This window comes from Trematomus bernacchii, unplaced genomic scaffold, assembly GCF_902827165.1.
Source record: "Trematomus bernacchii unplaced genomic scaffold, fTreBer1.1, whole genome shotgun sequence".
Classification (NCBI taxonomy): Eukaryota; Metazoa; Chordata; class Actinopteri; order Perciformes; family Nototheniidae; genus Trematomus; species Trematomus bernacchii.
Window position 1 is genome coordinate 46,231 of NW_022987665.1, and position 25,555 is coordinate 71,785.

Below are 25,555 nucleotides of genomic sequence, written 5' to 3' on the forward strand. Positions count from 1 at the left end.
TAAAAGCACAGATGTACAAACACAGATTATATATATTTTTTAACAAAATAGGAAAATAATACATTAAATGAATTAAATTGACAAAGATGAAATACTAAATGCTTTGTATCTCAATATGTATGGCAACAAAAATGTTAAGTGTTTACCATCAAGCAGGTGATGACAATGACGAAGACGGTGAAGAAGAGGACGACGGCGTAGAAACTCTCTGGGCTCCAAACGTGATCCCGCTGCTCGCCCTGCAGCACGTTCTTCTACAGGAGAGAGTTTACACATATTTATATTAGAAGATGCTCTTAACCAGAAGACGCTGAAGACTACAATTCCCATGATGCCTTGCTGCTTCACCGCCACACACAACTCAATTGTTACTGTTGTTTTTATTACATATTATGTGTTTAAAGCTCCTACGGGGAGTTTCTGATGTGTTGCTTTAATAATATTACCACAGAGGAGCGGTCCCTTCTCTCTGTGGCAGTAAGAGTGATTAAATAATATAAAATATAACGGCGCCGCCTGATTGATCGGACTTTAACAGCTGCATTAAAGTTTCAGTAGCAGCACTCAGCGCTCTAATAAACCCCATCTATCCTCCGTCTGTCTCCACGGTGACTAACGAGCTGCTGTAACCTAGGAAACGGAGCACACACACACACACCTCGGTGGAGACCTCGGTGATGCCGAAGTGTCCCAGGTGTCGATGCAGGACCCTGATGTTCAGTGATTGGATGACCTCTTCAGCGGGGAGGGGCTCGGAGACTCCCGGCCTATCAGAGGACACGAAGAGCTCGATGCCATTCTTCTTCTCCTGGGGGAGAAAAATGTAATTAAACAATTAACAACAAATACTTTGTTACTGTACTTAAGTACATGTTTCTGGTATCAGTACTTTACTCCACTACTTATTTTTCTGACGACTTTTTACTTTGACTTCTTACATGTTGAACCCAAACACCTGTACTTTCTACTTCTTACATGTTGAACTCAAATACCTGTACTTTCTACTTCTTACATGTTGAACTCAAATACCTGTACTTCTACTTCTTACATGTTGAACACAAATACCTGTACTTTCTACTTCTTACATGTTGAACACAAATACCTGTACTTTCTACTTCTTACATGTTGAACACAAATACCTGTACTTTCTACTTCTCACATGTTGAACACAAATACCTGTACTTTCTACTTCTCACATGTTGAACACAAATACCTGTACTTTCTACTTCTTACATGTTGAACACAAATACCTGTACTTTCTACTTCTCACATTTCCCAAACAGGCTGGTTCCTTTAGTTTGAATGTGTGTTTGGTGGCGTGATCATTATTATTTAGAGTCATTGCGTGCCTATTGATTTGAACACGATCCGTGTATCCATCATTTCCTGGTCTTCTCTAAAGAAGAGGGACCAATGAAAACGTTGTCATGTTGCCGTTGTTCAGCATGGAAACATTCATTAGCTAACAATGACATTATTGTTCTATTAATATAAAGGGAGGTCAGGTACTCTTTAAAACAGCTGCTAGTTATGGGTACTTTTTACTGAAGTACATTTCAAAGTTCTTTACTTTTACTTGAGTAAAGAAATTTAGTCAGTACTTCTACTTTCACCAGAGTATTTTTAAACACGAGTATCTGTACTTCTACTTGAGTAAAGGATGTGTGAACTTTTGCCATCTCTCTCTCTGTGTGTGTGTGTGTGTGTGTGTGTGTGTGTGTGTGTGTGTGTGTGTGTGTGTGTGTGTGTGTGTGTGTGTGTGTGTGTGTGTGTGTGTGTGTGTGTGTGTGTGTGTGTGTGTGTGTGTGTGTGTGTGTGTGTTGTCTTACATTCAGACGGTGGATGTGAACGTGTCCTGCAGGAACGCCCAGCGCCGCAGCTACACCCTCTCGAAACCAACGAAGAAGACCTTTGTTCAGCCTCCGCACATCCACAGCCAGGTACTGAGAGAGGGAGGGAGAGATACAGCATGTTATTAATCAATGATTTAAAAAGATGATCACTACAGAACACCTGAGCTCCTTTTGGCTAGCCCTCCAACACATTGTACGGGACATCTCTACCAATCAGCCAATCAGAGCGGACTGGGCTCTGGTTTCAGACAGAGGGTGTAAAGAGGTGCTGCAGCACAGGCAGTATGAGAGAAATAAAGAGCTTTTTGAACATTAGAGCATGGAGACGTGTCCCAGCAGAGACACTTCATAACCTTCAATTACTAGCATGTAGTTTATTATTTTCGATTCATCCTGAAAGAATCCAACATGGCTGAGGTTTAGTTCTCTCTGAACAGATTGAATCAAAACATCTCTGCTATGGTTTTACTCTCCCTCGGGTTGCCTCTGGTTTTCCCAACAGTCTCTCAGCTTTCAGCTAAAGTGTTACTGGAGACAGGTAAAACACACACACACACACACACACACACACACACACACACACACACACACACACACACACTAATTACTCATCCTGGATTTAGTGTTACGTGTGTGTGTGCGTGTGTGTGTGTGTGTGTGTGTGTGTGTGTGTGTGTGTGTGTGTGTGTGTGTGTGTGTGTGTGTGTGGGGGGGGGGAGAGTAAAAACAACAGGAAACACATCTTTGGAAGAAGACCCTGAGGGCTTATGAACACACACACACACTCACACAGACACACTCACAAACACACACACACACACACACTCACACAGACACACACACAAACACACACACACACACACTCACACAGACACACTCACAAACACACACACACGCACACACACACACACACACACACACAGACACACTCACAAACACACACACTGAGTTGATCCGTGTTGCTGATGTTGCTAGGACACACAGACTGTAGAAAGGTAAATAAGGTGTAGTATTTGTCTTTTGATGGAGCAAGGCTAACAGTTTCCACCTGCTTCCAGTCGTTGTGCTACGATGATATAAGATCAATGCATACAGTCTACAGGGAAATGAGGTTACAACAAAAAGAGACATTACGCCTACCTCTGCAGCTGTACTACCATCAGGTGTGTGTGTGTGTGTGCGTGTGCGTGTGTGCGTGTGTGTGTGCTGATGGTTAAAACAGAACAACAACAGCATGTCCTGTTGCCACTTAATTCAATATCAGGAACAATAACCACAGCCAGACAGGCTCACCACACACACACACACACACACACACACACACACACACACACACACACACACACACACACACACACACACACACACACACACACACACACACACACACACACACACACATCAGTCTGTCTCATACAGAAAAAGAAAATCCTGCTGTACAAACAAATCACCTTCAGTTTGAATCGCAATGAACTTTTGTTTTCAGTGTTAGTGAATATTTCTAGATGACTTTCCGTCAGCTAATTATGAAAAACCATTAGCAGTTTCCCAAAAAACAAGTTAACGACTTTCTACCAGTCCAAAAACAACTAAGCAACTAAGTGACATTTAAACAAACTAAAGGGTAAAGAAAACAACCAAGAAAAGAAACAAGTAAACAATCAAGTACACAACAACGACCGAAGAATAAGAAAAATACCAACGACTAAAAAGCCAAATAAACAAGTTAGTGACTAAAGAATCAAACAACAAAATGACCCAAAAATAAATAAATGATAAAAAAAATAACAAGTCAAAAAAGCCAAAAATAAATAAAAGTAAAAATAAATAAAAGAAACAACAAACTAATTGAAAAAACAATAGAAGTAAACGACCAAATGATCAAAAAACAAACAAGTAAACAACCACAGGCTATAAACAAGAACGTAAACAATCTAAATAAGTAAACAACGATAACTAAACAACCTTACCTAGCGAACATGTAAACATTGTTTTTCCTCCCGTGGAACAACAGGAAGGTTTTCTCTGAATGGACGCTGCCTGTCAGTCACAGCTCGGGGACTTTTCGCTCCATTTCCTGATCTAATCATTCCTGATCTGTGATTGGCTTACAGGGGGACGGAGCTGAACCTGCCACCTGATTGGCTGTCGTCCAGGTAATGCCATTATCCCGCTGCGCTTCCTGTCAGGATCAGGTGCTATTTCTGTCCTGACACACACACACACACGCACACACACACACACACACACACACACACACACACACACACACACACACACACACACTCACATACATACAAACACTCTCACACACACACATACAGTACATACACACACACACACACACACACACACACACACACACACACACACACACACACACATCACACTCACACTCACATACATACAAACACTCTCACACACACACATACATTACATACACACACACACACACACCCTCCCCCCCACACACACACACACACACTCACATACATACAAACACTCTCACACACACACATACAGTACATACACACACACACACACCACACACACACACACACACACACACACACACACACACACACCACACACACACACACTCACAGACACACACATTGGTAATGGCCACTAATTAGCTGATAGCACTCAGGGCAGTGGGGTGAGGGGCCAATCAGATATTAGAGTGGGGAGGGGGATGCCGGAAGAAAAAGAGGGGGTAAAGTTGATTATATAAATACAAAATATTTGTTTAATTGGTTGAGAGGGATGGATGGGAATTAGTTTTTTTTATTGTCAAATAATCCTGTAAAAAAAGAGTCTTTTTCGAAAAAAGTCAATTAATTGATTGGTTAATTGACAACAACAATGATCTGCTAATTCTGATAATTGATTGATTGCTTCTGTTTGAGATGATGGACATTTCTGTTGAATCTCATGCAATAATATTTCATTTAAGGATTGGACTTTTTAAACCATGTGTTTGTGATTTGCTAAAAACTTGAAGTTGAGTTCATTAATCTGACATTTTAAATGTACTCTAGAATGAATGTCATGATTCACGTCAATATGTTTTTATTTCTATAGAATATGAACTGAATCAGGCAGGAGTGGTGAAATATTGTGTTGCAGCGTTTGAGTTGTGCAGCTTTTCCTCAGGGCGCCAACGGGAAAAACGTGATGGTCACGTGCAACGTCACACTCAATGAGATCACTGTCACACACACACACACAGGCGCACACACACACACACACAGGCGCACACACACACACACACACACACACAGGCGCACACACACACACAGGCGCACACACACACACACAGGCGCACACACACACAGGCGCACACTCACGGCTGAATGGGTGGGTTGACGTGAGGTTAGATTATTCACTCTTATGTTGTTTCCGTTGAGAAAAAACGGAGCAGAGCACGCTCAATAATCTGCATCAGAGTGGAATATTTTACTCAATGAATATGACGTTAGTATCAGAGTCATGATTACAGCATTATCTGAACATAAATATGTTACGTTATTACAGCTAAAATAAGCACTTTGCAGGAGGTACTGGTGCATTTACAAGAAAAAGAAAAAAAAATACTTCTCAAATTTAATAGAAGGAAAAAGATCCAAACATTTACTAGAAAAAATTAAAAAAAAAATAATAATCTCAAATTTAGGAGAAAAATAATTGACAAGAAAAAAAATATGTGAATTTGCGGAGAGAAAAAAAAAGACAAACATACGAGAAAAAGAAATCTCAAATGTAAAAAAAGAAATACCTTGCATTTTCTCTTAGATTATACAAATATTTGTGAGAACTGAACCGTATTATATCAGAATGTTTTCCTTATCATTTAAAACTTTAATTTCAGAAATGATTCCTGATCTGTTTCTTCTACAAAGGCCGCTGTGTTCGTACACAAGAAGACGCCGCAGTGTGACAGATATCTGGATGATTCATGATTCTCTCCGTGGGTTTGGAGTGGCGTCAAAGTTTCCTCCACTAGACGTTACACACACGGCTGACATGAATTATTAAATAGACACACACACACACCCGCACATACACACACATACACACACACACACACACACACACATCCAGCGCTTTGAACGGCAATGGCCGTGGCCGTCTCCTCCTGATTGGTGGAGTTGGCCCAATAGCCGTAGCGCCACCGTCCTGACGTCAGGACAGTGTTCAAATCTGGATCAGTTTTTATCAGATCCGTTGCAGCAGCCCTTTTTTAGAGATTTGGGTATGGAGGAAAATAGAGAGGGTTGTGTTTTCTGACACTTGGTGAGTTCCCTGGAACACCGGGGACACATATTCATGTAGAAAAGACGTACAAAAGTGCATTTTGCATGATAGGTCCCCTTTAAACATTTCCTTTTTTGAAGTTCTTTCACTAAGTGTTAGCAGCGATATTAAAGAACTCAGTGAGGGCCTTTCCATCTCGTGCACAAACTTATCTCGTGCCCTCATTGGTCATGTGCGCGTGTGTGTTTGGAGGAGGGGGCTCTGGAAGGAAGTCTGAAGGAAGTGGCAGATTGTTTTCGGTTTGTGTACTTTCAAATTCTAGCCACTCAAGCTGGTTTCTCCATTCTTAACACACACACACACAACACACACACACACACACACACACACACACACACACACACACACACACACACACACACACACACACACACACACACACACACACACACACGCATGCATGCATGGTGTGACTGGGGACCATCTGTGACTTACACAACCTCTCTGCCTCCATCTGAACATGTTATTCTGTTGTTAAATTATACAACTAATAATAGCCATAATAAAACTAAACAATATTATAGATAATAACTTTGGATAGACTTAACTCTAATAAAAATAAAAAAGCCAATTAACAATTACGTTTTTCTGATGTTTAAAAAAGTACTTTATCCATGAAAGCATTACATTTATTTACAATGATTTGCTTGACTCAGTGAAACCTGCTAGTATATTAAAATATCTATAAAATGTAATTTTCTTCATATAAATGAGTAATATTCAGATTGTCACGCTCTTGTGTCATCACTCAAGCTTTGTATTTCCTCTCAGTGTTGTGAGGGGGGGGGGGGGGGGGCAGCCTGCAGGGACAGGTCATGTGACACATAAACAGGAAGTCAATTAACACAGAATACAGCGTTATGTAAGCGTTCGCCTCACAGCGGAGTCTCATTGATAAAAGCAGAGGACGGTCTGTTCATCACGAGTTGCTTTTTAAAGGGAATGCCCTGTAACAAAATACGCTCTTTGTTACATAAGGACACTTTTCTACTGCTGACAATAAGTTATGTTTTAAAGAAATATGTGAGAGAATTTACCAGATAATAAATAGAAATGTCCATTATATAGCCCATACAGTTTATTAGCTGCTCCATTCATCAACTGGTATTGCAATAAACGTTACAAATCGTAAACTTGGATGAAGCAAAACTTCCTGAAACTCAACAGCTCTAAGACCGAAGCCATTATAGTTGGCACCCCACACCAGGTTCGGTCATCCACCATCACCACCATCACCTTCTCCGGCCAGGACATTACCCTCTCCTCAACAGTCACCAACCTGGGTGTGAAAATGGACGCCCATCTGACCTTTGAGGCTCACATTAAACAGCTGTGCAAGAACTCCTTTTATCACCTCAGGAACATCGCCAAACTCCGCCCCACACTCTCTCTGTCTGACGCCGAAAAGCTGGTCCACGCACTCCTCATCGGGATCCCTAACAAAAGCATCCAGAAGCTCCAGAACATCCAGAACAGCGCTGCTAGGATCCTGATGAGGGTGCGCAAATACGATCATACCACCCCCATCCTTAAATCACTACACTGGCTCCCCGTGGAACTGAGGATCGAATTCAAGGTCTCCGTCCTCACCCACCAGTGTATCCATGGAACTGCCCCCCCCCCTACCTTAAGGAACTCCTCACCCCCAATACCTCCTTGCGGACCACCCGCTCCAGCAACTCCAAGCTCCTCAGACCCCCCAGGACCAAGCTCCGTACTATGGGAGATATATAACCTACAGACGTTTATATGTGGGTCAGAAAACTCCCAGCATTCACATCTATTTTCCAGATTTGCCTCCCACAATGCATCTCTGGCGACGATATTCTCTGACTGAGCTGAGACCAAGCCCCCAGGAAGTGCGCCGGACTCTGTGCCCAACATTCGTAGTGCCCAAACGGCGGTACTGCAACTTCCGTATCAGTCCGTGACGTCACCCGGCCCAAAACAACTTTCTCCCATTGACTAACATTGGGAAAGAGACGTCTGTAAATCAGCATGCTCTGTGAGCGCACATACGGGTTCTTCTGCTCTGACAGCTAGGCATGATGGGTAATCTGTGACGTTTCGCTCTCTCAAAAGTTGGGCCATTTTGCCTTCATGCGCCAATGAGCAGCTCTCATAGGAAAGAACGAGACCCCGCCTCCCACGCTGTATCCAGTTCTTATTAAACATCCATGGCTGAGACGTGCGGATATTCAAATGAAATATTCAAATCTCCTATAAATAACTCCTCCTACTTATAACAAACACTGTGCACTAATGACAGCTATCACACAGGAGTTCCGGAACACGGTGACATCACTACGGAACACTGGCGCTCCTATTGGCTATAGCGCTCCAGCACATTGTACGTAATAGGCTAAAGGGGGCGGGACATCTCTAAGCAGGTTGACCAATCACAACATACTGGGCTCTGGTTTCTGTTATAAAAAGGCAGAGCACCTGTCTGCGTCTCAATGTCACTCTGAAGGTCGCTGCTGGTTATCTACTGTTATGCAACCGCCCATTGTGTAGGTAAGTGGGTCACACACACACACACACACACACACACACACACACACACACACACACACACACACACACACACACACACACACACACACACACACACACACACACACACACACACACACACACAGTCATGATAAGTGTTTCCATGGCAACAGAGAGTGCAGCAGCATCTCTCCAGAGAGTCTGCAGCTCCTCGTCCATCACTCACTTACTGTCTGATAAATCTCGTTATGTTATTGTGTTTTATTAGAGCTTCGTATCAGGGAAGCTTTATAGAAAAAAACACGTCTACAGCCGAGACAAGCTGAGGTACGGTGGCTGACGGGGGGCAAACGCACTACAAAGACCCCAAAAACATTCCCATTAGGAGAAATTATACAGATACAAAAACACAAATGTGCCGAAACACACGAAGAAACGTCTGGACCAGTACACCTAAACCTAAAAACACCTGCAACTGCGAGTAATCCATCATAGCTAAGGGTGCTTGTCTTCAGAAACTAACAAGAATACGGTTAATTTTGGTAGATATTTGTCATTATCCAATTAAAAACTCTGCTTCAGAATCTCCCTGGGAAATGTTCAACTTTTTAAATGCACTTCATGGCTTCTTACTCCAGTGCTCTTAACCTGTTCAGCCCAGAGCCTGTTTTTCAGGTCTCAGGCTCGAAAATGACATTCCCAGAACAAATTACTATAACTTCACTTCTAAAAGGGATAAATTAATAATCTTTTTTCTCAAAGCAATGATAAACCTGTGAGTTGGATGTAGAAGTGTCAGAATCAATATAGATTTTTTATTATTTTAAAGTAAATTCAGATTGAACATAGGAAAAAAATGTAAATTATAGTGTCCGCAAAAAATAAACCCTACTTATAGTGAAAACCACCCTTGAATGATGGGATAGTAGACTAAAAGCTTTAGGAATCCAAACTATAACATATAATAAGTACCCTGTATCAAGATTGATGCAAAACAAGTGACATTTGACCTTTTTAGAGAGATTTAGCAAAAAAAACACTTCTGGGGTCATTTGGGTGGATTTTCCATTTCTCTGGCCCCCATTGGTCGATTTTGATGATTGACACCTCTTTTTAACCGTCAGAGCCAATAGAATCGAGGGGAAGTTCCACATGCACACACACGTTACCAAATAAAGAGTGAGAGTGATGCGTAGCCAGAATACCCAAAACAGGAAGCTGTCATACACTCTGGAAGCTATCATTAGCAGCTAATATGAAAACTCTGGTTTTGACATAAAAATTGAATTATGGATTATCAATAATTTTTTCAAAGTGACAGACACATTGGATTAACCTATGGATTAACCTTCAGCCGCGTTTCTATCATTTTAATGCCATTGAACACAACTTTTGATCAGAATAACAGCTAAAGGTGAGCATATCTCCGTGTTTTGCTACCGAAAGCTACGTCGTGTGTTGTCTGTGTTTGCTTACCCTGTCGCGAGTTCTGATCGCTCAGTGATGATACTGATATTTCTGGAATCTGTGGAATCTCATCTTGCTAATCGATATCTTGTATGTGCAGATACGATAAATAATAAGGGTATTTTTACCTTGAGTTCTGTGCTAAGTGTGTTAGCATTTTTTCGCTCAGGGCTCATTTAGACGCTTCTTGTGAGACTTGTGTTTTGTTTCGGTAAAAACAATTCATATCGTCAGTTAGCTTAGTTTCTTCCCGTCACACACGTTAAGCTTAACAGGTTAACTATGTATCCCCCCGTTTGATTGTTTACGTTGTCTGTCATACTGGTGTGTTTTTATTGTTTGTCTGTTTTTGTTACTGTGCACTTTGACAGGGTTGCACTCCACAAACATTGTTGTATATGTTTCTGCAAATGACAATAAATACTTTCTAATCTAGATAGCACCAAGGTGTATCCGGATGGATGTGTTGTGTTTCTGTAAAGCGGCCATGGGTCCCCTGAAAGGCGCTATATAAATCTAAGTCATTATTATTATGATGATGTGTATCCCCACTCCCCTTTAGCTTATGTTACTCACCACGGTCACCAGATGTCGTGCGGTCACCACTTTGTGCTCCGGAGGAAACGGAGAGTCCAGCAGAGCGGGCGGCATCGCTTTGGATAAAAACCCGGCAGGAGGCTGAGGATGAAGGTGATGATGAAGATGATGAAGGTGAAGGTGTTGGAGGTGTTTGGGTTCTGGGAGGTTTTCCACTTCCTGATGGAGGAGACTGGAGCGACGAGACGGGAAGAGACGCAGCTCGTGATCTCCAGAGGACGATTCTGACGAGAGAAGAAGGAGTGAGGGGAAACAAAGATGGAGGACGAGTGCTGGTGAGCTGATCATATCCAATAAGATAAGATGCACTTTATTAATCCCAATAGCTGTCTTCAGAATTGAATCAAATACCCTTTAATACATTTTGATTTGTTCCAGCAGAAGAGCCAAAGACAGCTTAATGTTAACTAAGAAGCATGCATACAAACAATATTAAAGAAAAATATACAATTTACAAAATACACATCCTGTAACAGTTCTGACGATATATTGCACATATAGCACATATTTGGTATTTAACAACAAGGGGTGTTATAGTCTTCTTTAACTAACACACATCCTGCGTCTCGAGCAGCGTTTCCGCCAGGGGGGCGTCTTGCCGTCATTTGAGGCCCTTATTCAGCTCGGAACGCCCTGAACTCGAGCCGAGGGCGTCCAAAAAAATTAATAATTAGAGAGAAGATCGAGAGTTTTTATCGCTTGAAATGACGAAAAGGAAAAGGACAAGGACATCCCTCTGTTGGAGGGGCAAAGGAGTCTGGTGGGATGCTTTTCGCCGCCAGCAAAGCGTGTTCCTGTGACGGAAAGTGTACTGCCGGCGAGCCTTGACGGGGGGTGCTAGTGGAGCACGCGCGTGAACTGCGAGCGCCGGAGCCTCGCAGCGGCGAAACTGAGGCTCCGTGGTAAACTGTGGTAACATGAAGAGCCGCTTGGGAGCCGAAAGAGCCGGCTCTTCTTAGTGAGCCGAGCCAAATGATCCACTCACTAAAAAGAGCCGGAATTCCCATCACTAATATACGTAAAGAGATAGTATCTATAAGGGACGGCTCAATTCAAAATTCAAGTCACGTGACACAACGTGACGTCACACCCCCCCTCCCCCGCTCTCGGGGTGGACGCCCTCTCAGCCCTGGTCTGGAGGAAACACTGGACTCGAGTCACTTATAAGACTTTAGAGAATGTCTGGCGGAAATAGGGAGGTCTCGGTGTTGATATTTGTTATCCATATAAGGGGTCTGCATTTCAAGAAAATACTAATTGTAATATTCAAAGGGCTTTATTGTCAAATGGACAAAAGTTACAGCAAATTCCAACGCTCCTCCAACAGTGCAACCTACTATACTATAGACACGTAATCGTACAATTGTTTTTTAGTAGTAGTTTAAATGATAAAAGATTAAATAGTTTATCCATTTGTAAATCTTGGACCTTCCATAATCAAGGTATCCACTGCTAACACTGAACCCCTGAAATATTGGGGTATATCGTTTTGTTGTATTCTCAAAGACTTCACCTCCACATGTTGAGGAAGGATTTATCTAAACTTCATTTTTGGACTTTTAAGACTCCGAGAACAGGAAGAAGAAATTAGGAGAGGATTCACTCTTAATTATCGTGCTATTTAAAACACATTAAGCAGAAGAAGAAGAAGAAGAAGAAGACAGTCGGAGAGGAATCCCCGACGCTGCAATCAGCGAGCCGTGAGGAATGTGAACGCTGCATAATTCATTCAGTCAAAGAGAGTCTACAGAGTGAAGCACCGGCAGCATCCGGATCCATCTATTTAAAGAAAACACAAACAGAGAACCTCCAGACACTGCACAGAGCCCATCTGATGGTTTATAGAGAGATCACATGTGAATTATTTTGCTAATAAATGAGAGTTTAAGTTGTTTTTCACGGTAAAATGTCAGAAAATGTCCCTTTTAACCGAATGAATCTGGAGATTTGCTGCGTTTTCTCTTTTTAAATCATATTAAAGTGAATATCTGACAAAACAAGACATCACCTTGGACATTTTTCACTGTTTTCTGGCATTTTATTGACCAAATGAACAATCCCTTTATCCAGAAAATACATCATAATGAGAATAGTGAGTTGTAGCCCCACTAAAAGTAAAAAAATGCGTATAGTCGTATGTTTTCGAGGAAGAATCTGTAATATTTCCACGACTGTTGCCTGTTCTTTTTTGGCCAAATCCACCTGGCTCTATGCTTTTAAAATATGTTCAGATGATCACATTTTTTATCAAGGTTTAAAGAGATATTGGTGCTTGCATCCCTACTCTATTTATGTAGCTGTTAAATAAACATATTAAATAGTAAAACAATGTAAAAATACAACAGCCAGATGAAACACACGGGCACATATCTCCTGTTAGTCTGGATAAAAGGTTTCCACTACAACGCCACGGAGAGATAAATTCTCTGGAGGTTTCCAGACGTCTGCAGCGTCGGCGGTCTGTTTGCCAGGAAATAAAGCGAGCGGAGAATCTGAGACAGTGCCTCCTCGACTTCTGTCTGCCAACAACACAACGTCTCTGAGAGCCAGGACTCTGCTGAGTGACTAACAGATGCAGACAGGAGGACAGAAATACAACCATGCTGGGTTTGACGGCTTCAAAAAGGCAGGATTTTCAACAAAAAGACAAGTCAGAGTCTCTTGTGTGAGCTTACTGTGTTGGAAAAGGTGACATGCATTGAAATAAAGCAACATTTGCTGGTTCCAACGTGTGAAACATGGAGATTTGAAGCTTTTTGTTGCACTGCATGATCGTGAATTGAATATCTTTTGGGTTATTGAGACATTTGAAGACATGACCTTGGGTTGTGGGAAAATAAACCAGCATTTTACACGCACAAAATATTCCAATAGTTTGCCTTTCTTGAGAAAAAAGACAATATTCCGACTGAGCTAGTTAAGAAAAAAGAGCATTCACATGAAGTCCTTTTTGGGGGGGGGTTTTCTGATAAATTGGAAAAAAGTCAAATTGCACCAATCAGAACGATCTTGTGACTGAAAATAAATAATGAACCAGTTCTTATTAATCATAATATGTAAAGATGACTTAAAATAGGACTGAATGCATTAGGTTAGTGTTCACAGACGGAGAGACTTCTCTCTGGCTTTTTCTCCCTAACGATAGAATGCTGGTTGCTATAGACGCCGGGCTGAGCTGCGATCTGATTGGATAGTGGAGTCGACCCCCGGGGGCAGACAGCCAATCAGAGGTGGAGTTAGAGAAGGGCTCAACCTGTATGGAGACATGCTCCCTAACACACACACACACACACACACACACACACACACACACACACACACACACACACACACACAGACACACACACACACACACACACACACACCACACACACACACACACACACACACACACACACACACACACACAGGGAAAACACTGCATCTAATGTTGCTTTAAGTTTAATAAAAAATAGTAAAATATGTGATTCAAACTGAATTACTGTTTGCTATAATTCAGAAAAAACAGAACAACGCTCCAGTTACGTTTACTTTCATTAATACAGATATAAGCTTCTGTTTTTTGGTTAAAAAATAAACAAAAATAAAATGAATTTGCTCTGATTGGTTAGCTGGCCTGCTCTGTTGTGATTGGTCAACCACTCAGAGATGTCCCGCCCCTTAGCCTATCACGTACAATGTGTTGGAGCGCTAGCCAATAGGAGCGCGAGTGTTCAATAGGGATGTCACCGTGTTCTGGAAGTAAACAAATGAGTCCAATGGAAGCGTTTCGTGGAGCATTGCGGACTATTAAAATATATAAAAATGGCACAAGGAACTACTTCACAGCAAAGGGAAAACCCCAAAAAGCATAATAGGACCCCAATAAAGGAACGTTTATTAATACTTGAAAAAGACACCGCGAGTTACGAGCCCTAATAGTCGTTAAGTCTCAACTCGTTTGTCTAAATATTCTCTAAAAGGGCAAATAAACAAAACTGAGTTAAGAATCAACGCTCTACATATAATGTGTAAAGTTACTAATATGGCGGCATACCATAGTGTTACAGTTAGCATACCGTGTTCTTGCACCCTACTGACAACAACTGTGATTGTGTGGGAGATAAAGGTGCTAACAGGAGCACCTACAAGTTCATTGCTAATAGATAACTTGTGGACCAATCGCCCTTTTTTCGCAAAATACGTGAAGACGCCATTTTAAAGTGAGCGTAAAGCTAGCATTATTCAACCTCAATTACAACATTTAGCAATCACACAGGAAACACGATATTAAAGACCCTGTGAGTTTATATTTAACCTTCACAGATAGGGAAGGTACATGATTTGAGTGTACTGATGATATGTTATGAATGATCAATTAAAATGTGCTTATAGAGAGGCGAAGTCCCTCCCTTTCCGGTGGACCTCCATGGGACCTTATTTCGGAAAAAGTATGTATTGAAGTCAATGGAGAGAGAAAGATTATCTTTCGATCCTGTTTGAATTGTGCCACGAATTACACATATGATGTTTGTCAATTTAAAAGATAATTTTGCAAGTAAAAAAAATAAAATAACGCTCAATGAACTCCATCTCTGGTCTCAGACGGATCTCTGGTCTCAGACGGGAAGCGAAAGAACGAGCAAGAGGTATGATTACTGGTATGATAACAACCTGGTACAAAGCACACAGGCATCTTGTTAAAGTTAATTTATTTTAGCTATCTCTTATATTTAGTGGAGGGAATAAATCAGTTATGACATCACTTACGCGATTCTGGGATTTGTAGTCTTTCTAGTTGCGTATTTTTCATAGTCTTATATTTCAACAGTTTTACGACAAACTCTGACTTTTTGGACATGGAAATGATTTTTTAAAATTGACAAACATCATATGTGTAATTCATGGCACAATTCAAACGGGATCGAGAGATAATCTTTCTCTCTCCATTGACTTCAATACATCATTTTTCCGAAATAAGGTCCCATGGGGCGGAAGTAGAAGGGCGGGACTTCGCCTCTCTATGTTAATAAAATATTAGCTTTAAAACCTTAGGAGGTCCATCCTGACTTAACTCCCTCAACAGCAGTGTAATACTCGTAATACGCCACATAATACTACATTGATATTAGCTTATTTACCGATTTTCTCCAACATTTTGACCCAGAATGTTATGTTTAAACTAATTGATTACTTAAAAATACTTTATATATGAATGAAGGTGTTGTTCATCATCACTGTGGGTCTTCTTTGCTTCATATATGTAGACAATAGTTAGCAAAAAGCATATTCTTTGGCATCTTTTCTCATGTTGTATGATCACTCCACAATATAAATTCCTGTGGAAGGCTTTGTGAAAATCTAACCTTCATTGTTTCCCATTTAATGACAAATGATCACATGACTGATACACCATATTGTTATTATATTCCTGTCATATGTGTGAGCTTCTGTTGTGACTGATTTCAGGGCACCAGCCAACATGATAGGATTATATTAGATGAACAGGTAACATAATATATCTGGTTTTATTTCCATCTCAAATTATAGAGGTCATTTTATCTGAGCAACACAAATAAATGCTCACATATAAAGATATAAGCATTTCTGGCTCATTATGACAAGGTTAATGACAGAAAGGACCATAAATAACAGGCTAATCCACCCATATGAGCACCATTTATACTAGTATGTCTGATCTAAGCAGCATGCAGACAACAGAGGCTTACCTGTGATCAGCAGCTGTGTCCATATTAGACCCAAGAACAGAAACATGGTGAGGAATCCTCCTGTTCCTCTTCTGTGGTTCATGCTCCCGTCCTTTCTGCAGCTCACACTGAAATAAATCTGCTCCTACAGCTTCTTCTCTCTGTGCTGTTAGTACGCATCAACATCAAGGAGGTGTGTATTTCCGTGCATTTATGTCTGCAGCATGAGGGAGAGCTCCGGAGATCCGCTCCACAAACACCGACCCCTGTGACGCTCCTTCCCCGCCCTGAGGTGCCCTTCGACGGCCTGACGAGAGGAGGAAGAGCCGCCGATCAGCCGCGGAGCTCCGGGAGAAACAGAGGGGTTTTTTTGTTAACATGTGATGTTCAGAGAGGGAAGGGGTGTGAGGAGGAGCAGGTGGAGGCTGGGGGAGATGGAGAGAGAGAGGGAGCGAGGGGAGGAGAAAAGGGAGGGGAGGAGGAAGAAGATGAATAAAAAAAATATCTAATATGTAAAAAAAAAAATATTTTTACTTTATTTTCGTGTATTATTATTTTTTAATACATTTATTTATGTCAGTCAAATACTTTGATCTAGAGCTAAACTGCTGATTTTATTTGTTTTATTTGGATCAACAACTAAGATAGCATATCACAATGTAAAGCACATATTTAATTACAAATGTATTCAAATAACATTTATTTATTTTTACCTTATTTTTGTGGCAACGCCTATCTTGATTGATTGTGCATTTTCTATGTATTCATTTGCTGTCTGTCAATTCAATGCTTTAATCCAGAGCTAAACTACTGGTTTTATTGACTTTTATTATATATTTATGTATGTAGATCCCCATTAGCAACTACTAATATAGCACATAATACTGTAAAATAAATATTACAATCAAATCAAACGCAAAAGGAAAATAAATACTTAAAAAATACATATAAATTATAAAAATACTAACTAATATTTGACAATTATAAGTAAAAACTGTCTAAAATCTCAAAATAATAGTAAAAATAATAATAAAAAACTGCAAATAAATTTAAATTAAATCAAATAAAGGATGCCTTAAATGTATTAGCTTATCAATTAGTTATAGAACTATACATTATTATAGAAAACTATTTCTCATTACGGTTATGCAAATTTAGCTACTATGCTAATGTAGCATGTTTCATTAGCATGCTAATAACCGTTACCTCCTTTTTCTGTCGAGTCAAAGTTTAGAGTGGGATAAAAAATATCCGAATTAACGTCCGTCTCCTGGCTAGAATGGTTTTACAACACTCAGGGTTCCTGCAGGTTTCGCCTACTCAAATTTAAGACTTTTTAAGACCACTTTGAATAGAATTTAAGACCTATTTCACGGCAAGAAAGTATGAAGGAAAATTGCTATGAAAGAAGAAATACGTCCCATAATTACTTACAAAGTAAATGTAAAGGCATAACAGTACAGAACTGTGTTAGCGTGTTAGACAACAAGTGTATGTGTGTGTGTGTGTGTGTGTGTGTGTGTGTGTGTGTGTGTGTGTGTGTTAGGGGTGTGCAATTAATCATATTTTAATCGCAATTACGATTTTGGCCTGCCATAATTACGAAATTATTTTGCTTTGCTAGGTTGTGACAGTGCACTACAACATATTTGATCTAATTAATTTTAGTCTAATTTATTTTTATTTATCATATTTATACATGTTTAATAGCTTGTGGAAGTGCGCTCCAAAATATTTGTTGATCTTGTTTATTGGTATTTATTATTTTGATATTATTTATTTAAATGTATAATTTATTTAATTTATTTTTGTATTGGTTTTGCAGTTGAATTATAGGTTCAGGGTAATCAACAGTTAAAAAGATACTGTTCAAATTATTATTTGTTTTAAAGTTCAATAAATGGATGTTTTCAAAGTAAATGAATAATCGTATTTAATAATCTTGATATCAATTATTGACCAAAATAATCGTGATTATGATTTTTGCCAAAATCGAGCAGCCCTAGTGCGTGTGCGTGTGCGTGTGCGTGTGCGTGTGCGTGTGTGTGTGAGTGACAAGAGCTATATTTAGAGCTCTGCTGCCTTGGCTACAATCTTTCATCGTTGCTGTTGTATGATTGGTGTTTAGCTACGTTCTATTTCGTATATGGCTTCGCCCTCTAAGGCTATCGCTATTGGGTAATCCCCCTGCGCACCCGCGCAGCACTGAAACACTTGTAGTCCACGCCCGCCCGCAAGGTGGGCCCCACCCTCGGGCTCCCTTCCGGTATAAATAGGAAGGAGGCCCGACAATCTGCTCCCTCTTTTTCTTCAGCACCCCGAGTTACTGAAGCACAAGAGACACGTAATATATCCGAGAAACATGAGCAACAATTGTGTTAGAGATTGTCCCTCATGTGGATCCGGCTATATTATGAGCTACGATCAGCACACAGTATGCGAATCCTGCCTGGGGCCAGAGCACGCATACCCGGCTCTCAGCCAGCAGGTCGCATGCCAGCACTGTGCCCGTCTCCCCTCGGACGACAGGAAGCGTAGAGCGGACGCTCTCGCTGCTGCGACCGAGGAGGACGATTGGCCCGTCCACGGGCTCGTGGACGGCAGCCTCGTGTCCCTGGAGCCGAGTGCCGGGCAGGAGTCGGACGACTCCTACCCCATCTCCCTCCACGGTTCGCCGTATGGTTCTCCCCTCCCTCCTCAGAGTCGGAGCAGGGTGCCGAGCAGGGTGCCGACTTGGCGGCCGAGCACGCGGTCCCCTTCTCCGTCACCACGGCGCTGCCGGCGATAGGTGGCATCTTGGGGGAACTGCCAGGGATCATTTGCAAGGCGGCCGCCTGCAGAGGTCTCCCCGTTCCCCTAGCTCAGGAGAGGTGTGCTCCGGACGACATGGCCGGAGTTTTTTCGCGGGTGCAGACAGTCAGGAGTGACCCGATCTGGCCACGCTTCCCCGCCATCAGGAGGTACCAGGAGGGGGCGGCGGCGAACCCGAGGACCCTGAAGGCTCCGGTGGCCACATTTGTTCCCCTCACCAAGGTGGAGGGATTTACAGATGCTGGATTCCCAGCCACCCCTTCGCTGGAGCCGGGCCTGACGGCGTTTTTTGGGGTGAGGCAGGCCAACATGATCGCCGGACGGCGCCCTACGTTGGCCTCCCCCAGGGACCAGTATGTTGCCCGCCAGGCCGACCGGGTGCACCAGTGGGCCTTTCAGGCATCGGCGGCGGCGAACAACATCGCGCTGCTGTCCAACTCGGTGGTGACGCTGGTGGAGCGGTCCACCACCTTGGCCGCTGATGAAGCGGAGGAGATCGCCAAGGCTGCCAGCACGGCGCTCACACTGTGCGCGTCTGTCGCTGTCTCCCAGGCGAGGATCGCCGCGTGGGTGACGCAGATCCAACGCCACCTCTGGCTGCAGCAGGCGTCGGTTACAGAGACGGCCAGGAGGGTGTTACTGGACGCTCCAATCAGCCCGGACGGGCTGTTCGGACCCCAGTTCCACGCCATGGTGGAGTCTATGAAGGCGGCTGCGGAACAGGCGGACGACATCCGCCAGCACGTCAGCTGGCTCCAGCCTGCTGGGCGGCCACAGCGCCCGCAGCAGCCGCAGCAGCCGCAGCGTCCAACCCGGCCACAGCGGCAGGCGGAGAGGTCTCAACCGCAGCCGCGGCGTCAGCGCCCGTCGGCAGCGGCAGGGGCTCCGCCCCGCGTCTCCGCTCCCCCGCCACCCCAGAGACGGAGGGGTCTCTCGGCAGTGAGTCAACGGGGAGCGAGGCACTCCCGCTCTGTGTCCGCTCCACGTGAGCCTCCAAGAAAGCAGAGCCGCTTCTGACGTGTTGGGGGGGATAGTGAGAAAAATAAAATGGGTTCATTTTCCAACTTTTTGTCTGAGTCATCAGTATCAAGTGTTTCTCACATATCCTCCACTCTGTGTAAACCAGCTGTCTATAACCTATCGGTTAGTAGCCAGCAGGGTTCGTTGCAAAAACCTGCACTTTTTAATCTATCGGTTAATAAACTGCAGAGTTCGCTAACTAAGCCAGCTGCCACCAATCTGTTGATTAGTAGACAGCAGGGCTCGCTGCAGAAGCCTGCTGGTTTTAACCTATCGGTTAATGAACCGCAGAGCTCGCGGCATTCCTCTGTCCGAGATACGTCTCCTACACACGGTCATAATAAACCCATGAGCGCCGTTATAACGCCTCATGTGGTCAACACGGCATACATCTCCATTCATCCCCTGAGCGTGTACACGCCTCATGATGAGAGCCAGAGTGAAACGCAGCGTGTGGAGGCTCCCTCACAGCCCTTTCGCTCCAGGCCCACCTTGGGTTGCCTCACAGGCAGCGGCGCACAGTTCAATGGGATACAGGAAACACTCCTATCATCCCAGGAACAGTGTCTTGCGCTCCAGGCAGAGCTGCGGGAACTCCTGTTGAAAGAGGCTATTTCCAGGGTTCCTCAAGGGGAAGAAAATCAGGGGTATTACTCCCGCTATTTTCTTGTCCCGAAAAAGACGGGGGGAATGAGACCCATCCTCGATCTGTCAGTTTTCAACAAGGTCATAATGAAAAGGCCTTTTCACATGCTGACGATCAGACAGGTGCTGGAGTGTGTTCACCAGGGGGACTGGTTCACTTCGATAGACCTGAAGGATGCATACTTCCACGTAGCCATCATCCCAAAACACAGGAAATACCTGCGTTTCTCTTTCCAGGGAATATCGTACCAGTACAACCGTCTGTTGTTCCCTGGCTCCTCGCACTTTTTCGAAGTGTGTACAGACGGCGCTGCAGCCGCTACACAGAGGAGGGATGAGAGTGCTGTTTTACCTGGACGACTTGCTATTGCTAGCTCGATCCAGAGAGGAAGTTGCTTTACAGACGGTACAGCTCGTATCACATCTGTCAAAGCTGGGTTTCGTAATAAACTGGAAGAAGAGCTGCCCTCTTCCCTCCCAGAGTATTATTTACCTGGGTGTGGAATTGAACTCAGCCCGCATGAGAGCGCGACTCTCACAGCAGAGAGTGGAGGCACTGACAGCTCTTCTCCGACGCGTCACACCTCGCAGCGTGGTGACAGCCCTCTCCGTGATGCAGCTGCTTGGCATGATGGCAGCTGGTCACGTGGTGATTCCCCTGGGTCTCCTTCACATGAGGAGACTCCAGAGGTGGTTTATTCGCCTGTGCATCGACCCCGTGCGACAGAAGAGGCGCATGGTGGCCATCCCTCCTTCCGTGGGTTCAGACTTAACCTATTGGAAAAGTCCCCACGTCCTGTCAGCGGGTGTGCCCCTGGGCAGAGTTACGTCACACATCTCGGTGTTCACAGACGCATCTCTCTCAGGGTGGGGAGGAACGTGTATGTCACAGGCAGTGGGGGGACAGTGGCCGGCTCACATGTCCCTCCACATAAACGTGCTGGAATTGCTCTCCGTACGGAGAGTAATCCAGTATTTTGCCCCGTTGCTGCGGAATCAGCATGTGTTGATTCGCACAGACAACAAAGCCGCGGCAGCCTACATCAATCGCCAGGGCGGAGTACGCTCAGCACAGCTTTTGAACACAGCCAGGCCGCTGTTGATCTGGGCGCGCGCACACTTGCTCTCCATCAGAGCAATGTATGTTCCCGGCGAACTGAACAAAGGGGCAGACCTCATGTCCAGAGGGGGTCCTCGCCAGGGGGACTGGAGCCTCCATCCCGAGCTGGTCTCCCAGGTATGGAGCCGGTTCGGGAGAGCAGAGGTGGATCTGTTCGCCGCACGCGGGAACACGCAATGCGCCCTCTGGGTGGACGCGTTCGCACATCGACCATGGCCCAGGGGACTGTTGTACGCCTTCCCACCAGTCCCGCTGATCCCTCGGTTCCTGGACCGAGTGCAGGAGGAGCGACTGTCAGTGATCCTAATTGCCCCGGAGCGCACGGGCGCTTCCTGGTTTCCATGCCTACAGCGTACGCTGTCAGGCAGACCGTGGGAAATTCCGTGGCGCGGGGACGCTCTCTCGCAGGTGGAGGGAGCGATCAACAGTCACCCTGTGATAGGCCAGCACTTATGGGCATGGCCCCTGAACGGGAACACTTAGAGGGGCTGGGCCTCTCTCAAGATGTTGTACGGACCATTCAGGGAGCCAGAGCGACCTACACAGCCAAGTGGACAGCTTTCCAGCGTTGGTGTGTAGAGAAAAGCCTGGACCCCATTACGTGCCCCCTGCCTCACGTGCTGTCATTCCTCCAGCTGTTGTTGGACAGGAATTTGGCTTTCAACACAATCAAGGTGTATGCTGCTGCCATATCATCTTGTCATGTGGGTTTCGGGGTCGGGACGGTGTTTAGTCACCCCCTGATGAAACGGTTTCTGCGAGGAGTACGGAGACTCAGACCTGTGTCACGCGCACTAGCGCCTCAGTGGGATTTGGCTTTGGTGTTACGCGCACTAAGCAAAGCCCCATTTGAACCTTTAGATCAGGTTCCCCTTAAGATGTTATCAGCCAAAGTAGTACTACTTTTGGCTCTAACATCAGCAAAGAGGGTGAGTGATTTGTCTGCTCTCTCTGTGGCTCCGTCATGCCTCCGGATCCAAGGAGATGGCAGTTCAGCTGTTTTACGCCCTAACCCAGCTTTTATGCCAAAGGTCATCACAAGCTCTTTTAGGTCAAGAGTGATCACCCTGGACGGCTTCTTTCCCCCTCCTCACAGGTCGGAGGAAGAAGCCACGTCTCATCTCCTCTGTCCTGTGCCAACCCTGTCTCCTAGAAATTACATTCCCACAAAACTAAACTGCATTCTCAAATACGTTTCGCAAGAAACGTATTTCCTTCCACGTTACGTTTGTTATGAACATATCTTAAATACGTTTATTTTCTACATATCTTCTAGAAACCTATTTTCTCTCACATGACGTTTGTTATGAACGTATCTTAAATACGTTTGCTTTCTACCTATATTTGCCATTTCTTTTCTAGCTTATAATAATGATAATAGTCATTTATTAATATCATTTTAGAGCAAACTTATTTTCGCGCTGGCTGGCGGCTCACTGTTCAGTTTACCAAATCCGTCATTATGCTGGTTAATGGTTAATAATCACAATATTGTTTGTAGTCGTTTCATACAGCATTCTCAATTACGTTTAACAAGAAACGTCTTTTGTCCCACGTTACGTTTGTTCTGAACATATCTTAAATACGTTTGCTTTCTACCTATCTTTGACATTTCTTTTCTAGCTTATAATAATGATAATAGTCATTTATTAATATCATTTTAGAGCACACATTTGAAATCGACGATCGGGCTTGATATCCTATGGTTAAATTAAAATCAGTAGGCGAGGCTGTAATTTCGCCAACGTATTTGAGAATGCAGTTTAGTTTTGTGGGAACGTAATTTCTAGGAGACAGGGTTGCCTGTGCGCGCGCTGTCCTGCTATGTAGCACGCACAGCTGCCGTTCTCAGCGCCTGTTTGTGCATTACAGAGAGCGCTCGATCGGGCAGCCTCTGTCTGCACAGCGGCTGTCACACTGGCTGTGTGAGGCTGTGTCACAGGCATATGTCTCCTCTGGGGTGGATCCCCCGGAGCACATCAATGCGTACTCCACCAGAGGAATTTCCTCCTCCACGGCTTTGCACGGAGGAATGTCAGTGGAAGACATTTGCAGTGCTGCATCTTGGTCTTCTCCCTGTTCATTTATTCAATTTTATTTGAGGGATGTCTCCCATTCCTCTCTGACACACCCTGTGCTGAGTGTCCTGTCAGAGTGAGTGATGTCAGGGATCCAGCTGTGCGCCTCTCTCCTGCCTCGGCACACGGAGAGTGGCCTGTATTTCCCTCTTATGAGAGGGACGTCCTCCTTTTTTCCCCTGACACATTTCGTACGGAATGTCTTGTCAGAGTGTGTGATGTTGGGGACCCAGCTGTGCGCTCTTCTGCCTGTCTGCACGCAGAGAGCTGCTATTCCCCCTCCTTTCTGTCACTGGGCAAAGTGTGACCTTCGTCTCTACTTTCTCACAGCGGCAGGTATGTATTATTCCCAGCCTTCGTCCCCTCATGGTAAATATTCATGTTATGATATATTCCAGGGACTGTGATGCGCCATTCGCATGGCGCAATAGGCATGGGTTATTATCTGAGCAGGTGTGTTTGTGCTTCTTGTACCGGGGCGACCCAGTGGGGCGCAGTCTACATCTTGCTTCGCCCTTAACCCAATAGCGATAGCCTTAGAGGGCGAAGCCATATACGAAATAGAACTGAAGTTACCCACTGTAACTCCAGCTTCTATGAGTATTGGCGTAGCCCTCTAAGTTCTGGGCCCCACTGGCTCCACGAATAGCTGAAGAAAAGTTGTTTTGTGTGGGAGCAGATTGTCGGGCCTCCTTCCTATTTATACCGGAAGGGAGCCCGAGGGTGGGGCCCACCTTGCGGGCGGGCGTGGACTACAAGTGTTTCAGTGCTGCGCGGGTGCGCAGGGGGATTACCCAATAGCGATAGCCTTAGAGGGCTACGCCAATACTCATAGAAGCTGGAGTTACAGTAGGTAACTTCAGGTATTTAGCGTCTACAGCACCTCCGCTTTTAGGGTTGACGTACACCCACACGTCGCCCAGAGGTCCCCCGGTGTTGTTGCGGGAGCTGCTGCACTAGCTAACGCTACATTAGCAAAACAAACGCAAATTTATTTTTCAAAAGGTGCAGCGGGCTTCAAACACGTTCCCCTCCCCTGGTTTCAACCAAGCACTAAATTCGATGTTTTCCAACCAAATACGGTTGAACTTACACTTCCCCATATATATTTTTAAGTAGATTCTAAGATACATGAGTTTCTGACTGTCGCTAGCTGAAGCTTGGTTGCTAGGTTACTAGCTGGGTGTTCTCCAATAAGGGGCCGGGGGAAACAAAGTTAGTGATTACTGGTTCCATGTTGATTTATTTCAATACAAATTGTTGGGGGGAACTGAAAGGCTCTCACCGTACTGGTTACTTTGCAGCCCGGACATTTCCCCCAAAACACATATAGAGGCGATCGCAACACAGAAGTACCTTTCAAATCCGATCATTTTTAAGACCTTCTAAATCATATTTAAGACCTTTCTTATTTTTTTGGTCATATTTAAGACCTTTTTAAGGCCTTAAATTCAGATTATCAAA

The 25,555-nt window shown here is 44.1% G+C and overlaps 1 protein-coding gene across 2 annotated transcripts in view; it reads right to left on the reverse strand.

Annotated features, from left to right (window-relative positions):
• The window catches only part of ptprr (protein tyrosine phosphatase receptor type R), a 29,696-nt gene extending 12,954 nt beyond the window's left edge, over window positions 1–16,742 (reverse strand). For both annotated transcript variants that reach the window (XM_034135761.1, XM_034135760.1), the window contains exons 1-5: window positions 16,439–16,742; window positions 10,710–10,954; window positions 1,830–1,943; window positions 659–808; window positions 147–254 (exon numbers count right to left, since the gene is read on the reverse strand). In XM_034135761.1, coding sequence (XP_033991652.1) covers window positions 147–254; window positions 659–808; window positions 1,830–1,943; window positions 10,710–10,954; window positions 16,439–16,520 — 699 coding nt within the window. In that variant the 5' untranslated portion in view covers window positions 16,521–16,742. The remainder of the gene's footprint in view (window positions 1–146; window positions 255–658; window positions 809–1,829; window positions 1,944–10,709; window positions 10,955–16,438) is intronic.
• Window positions 16,743–25,555: the final 8,813 nt, after the last annotated feature.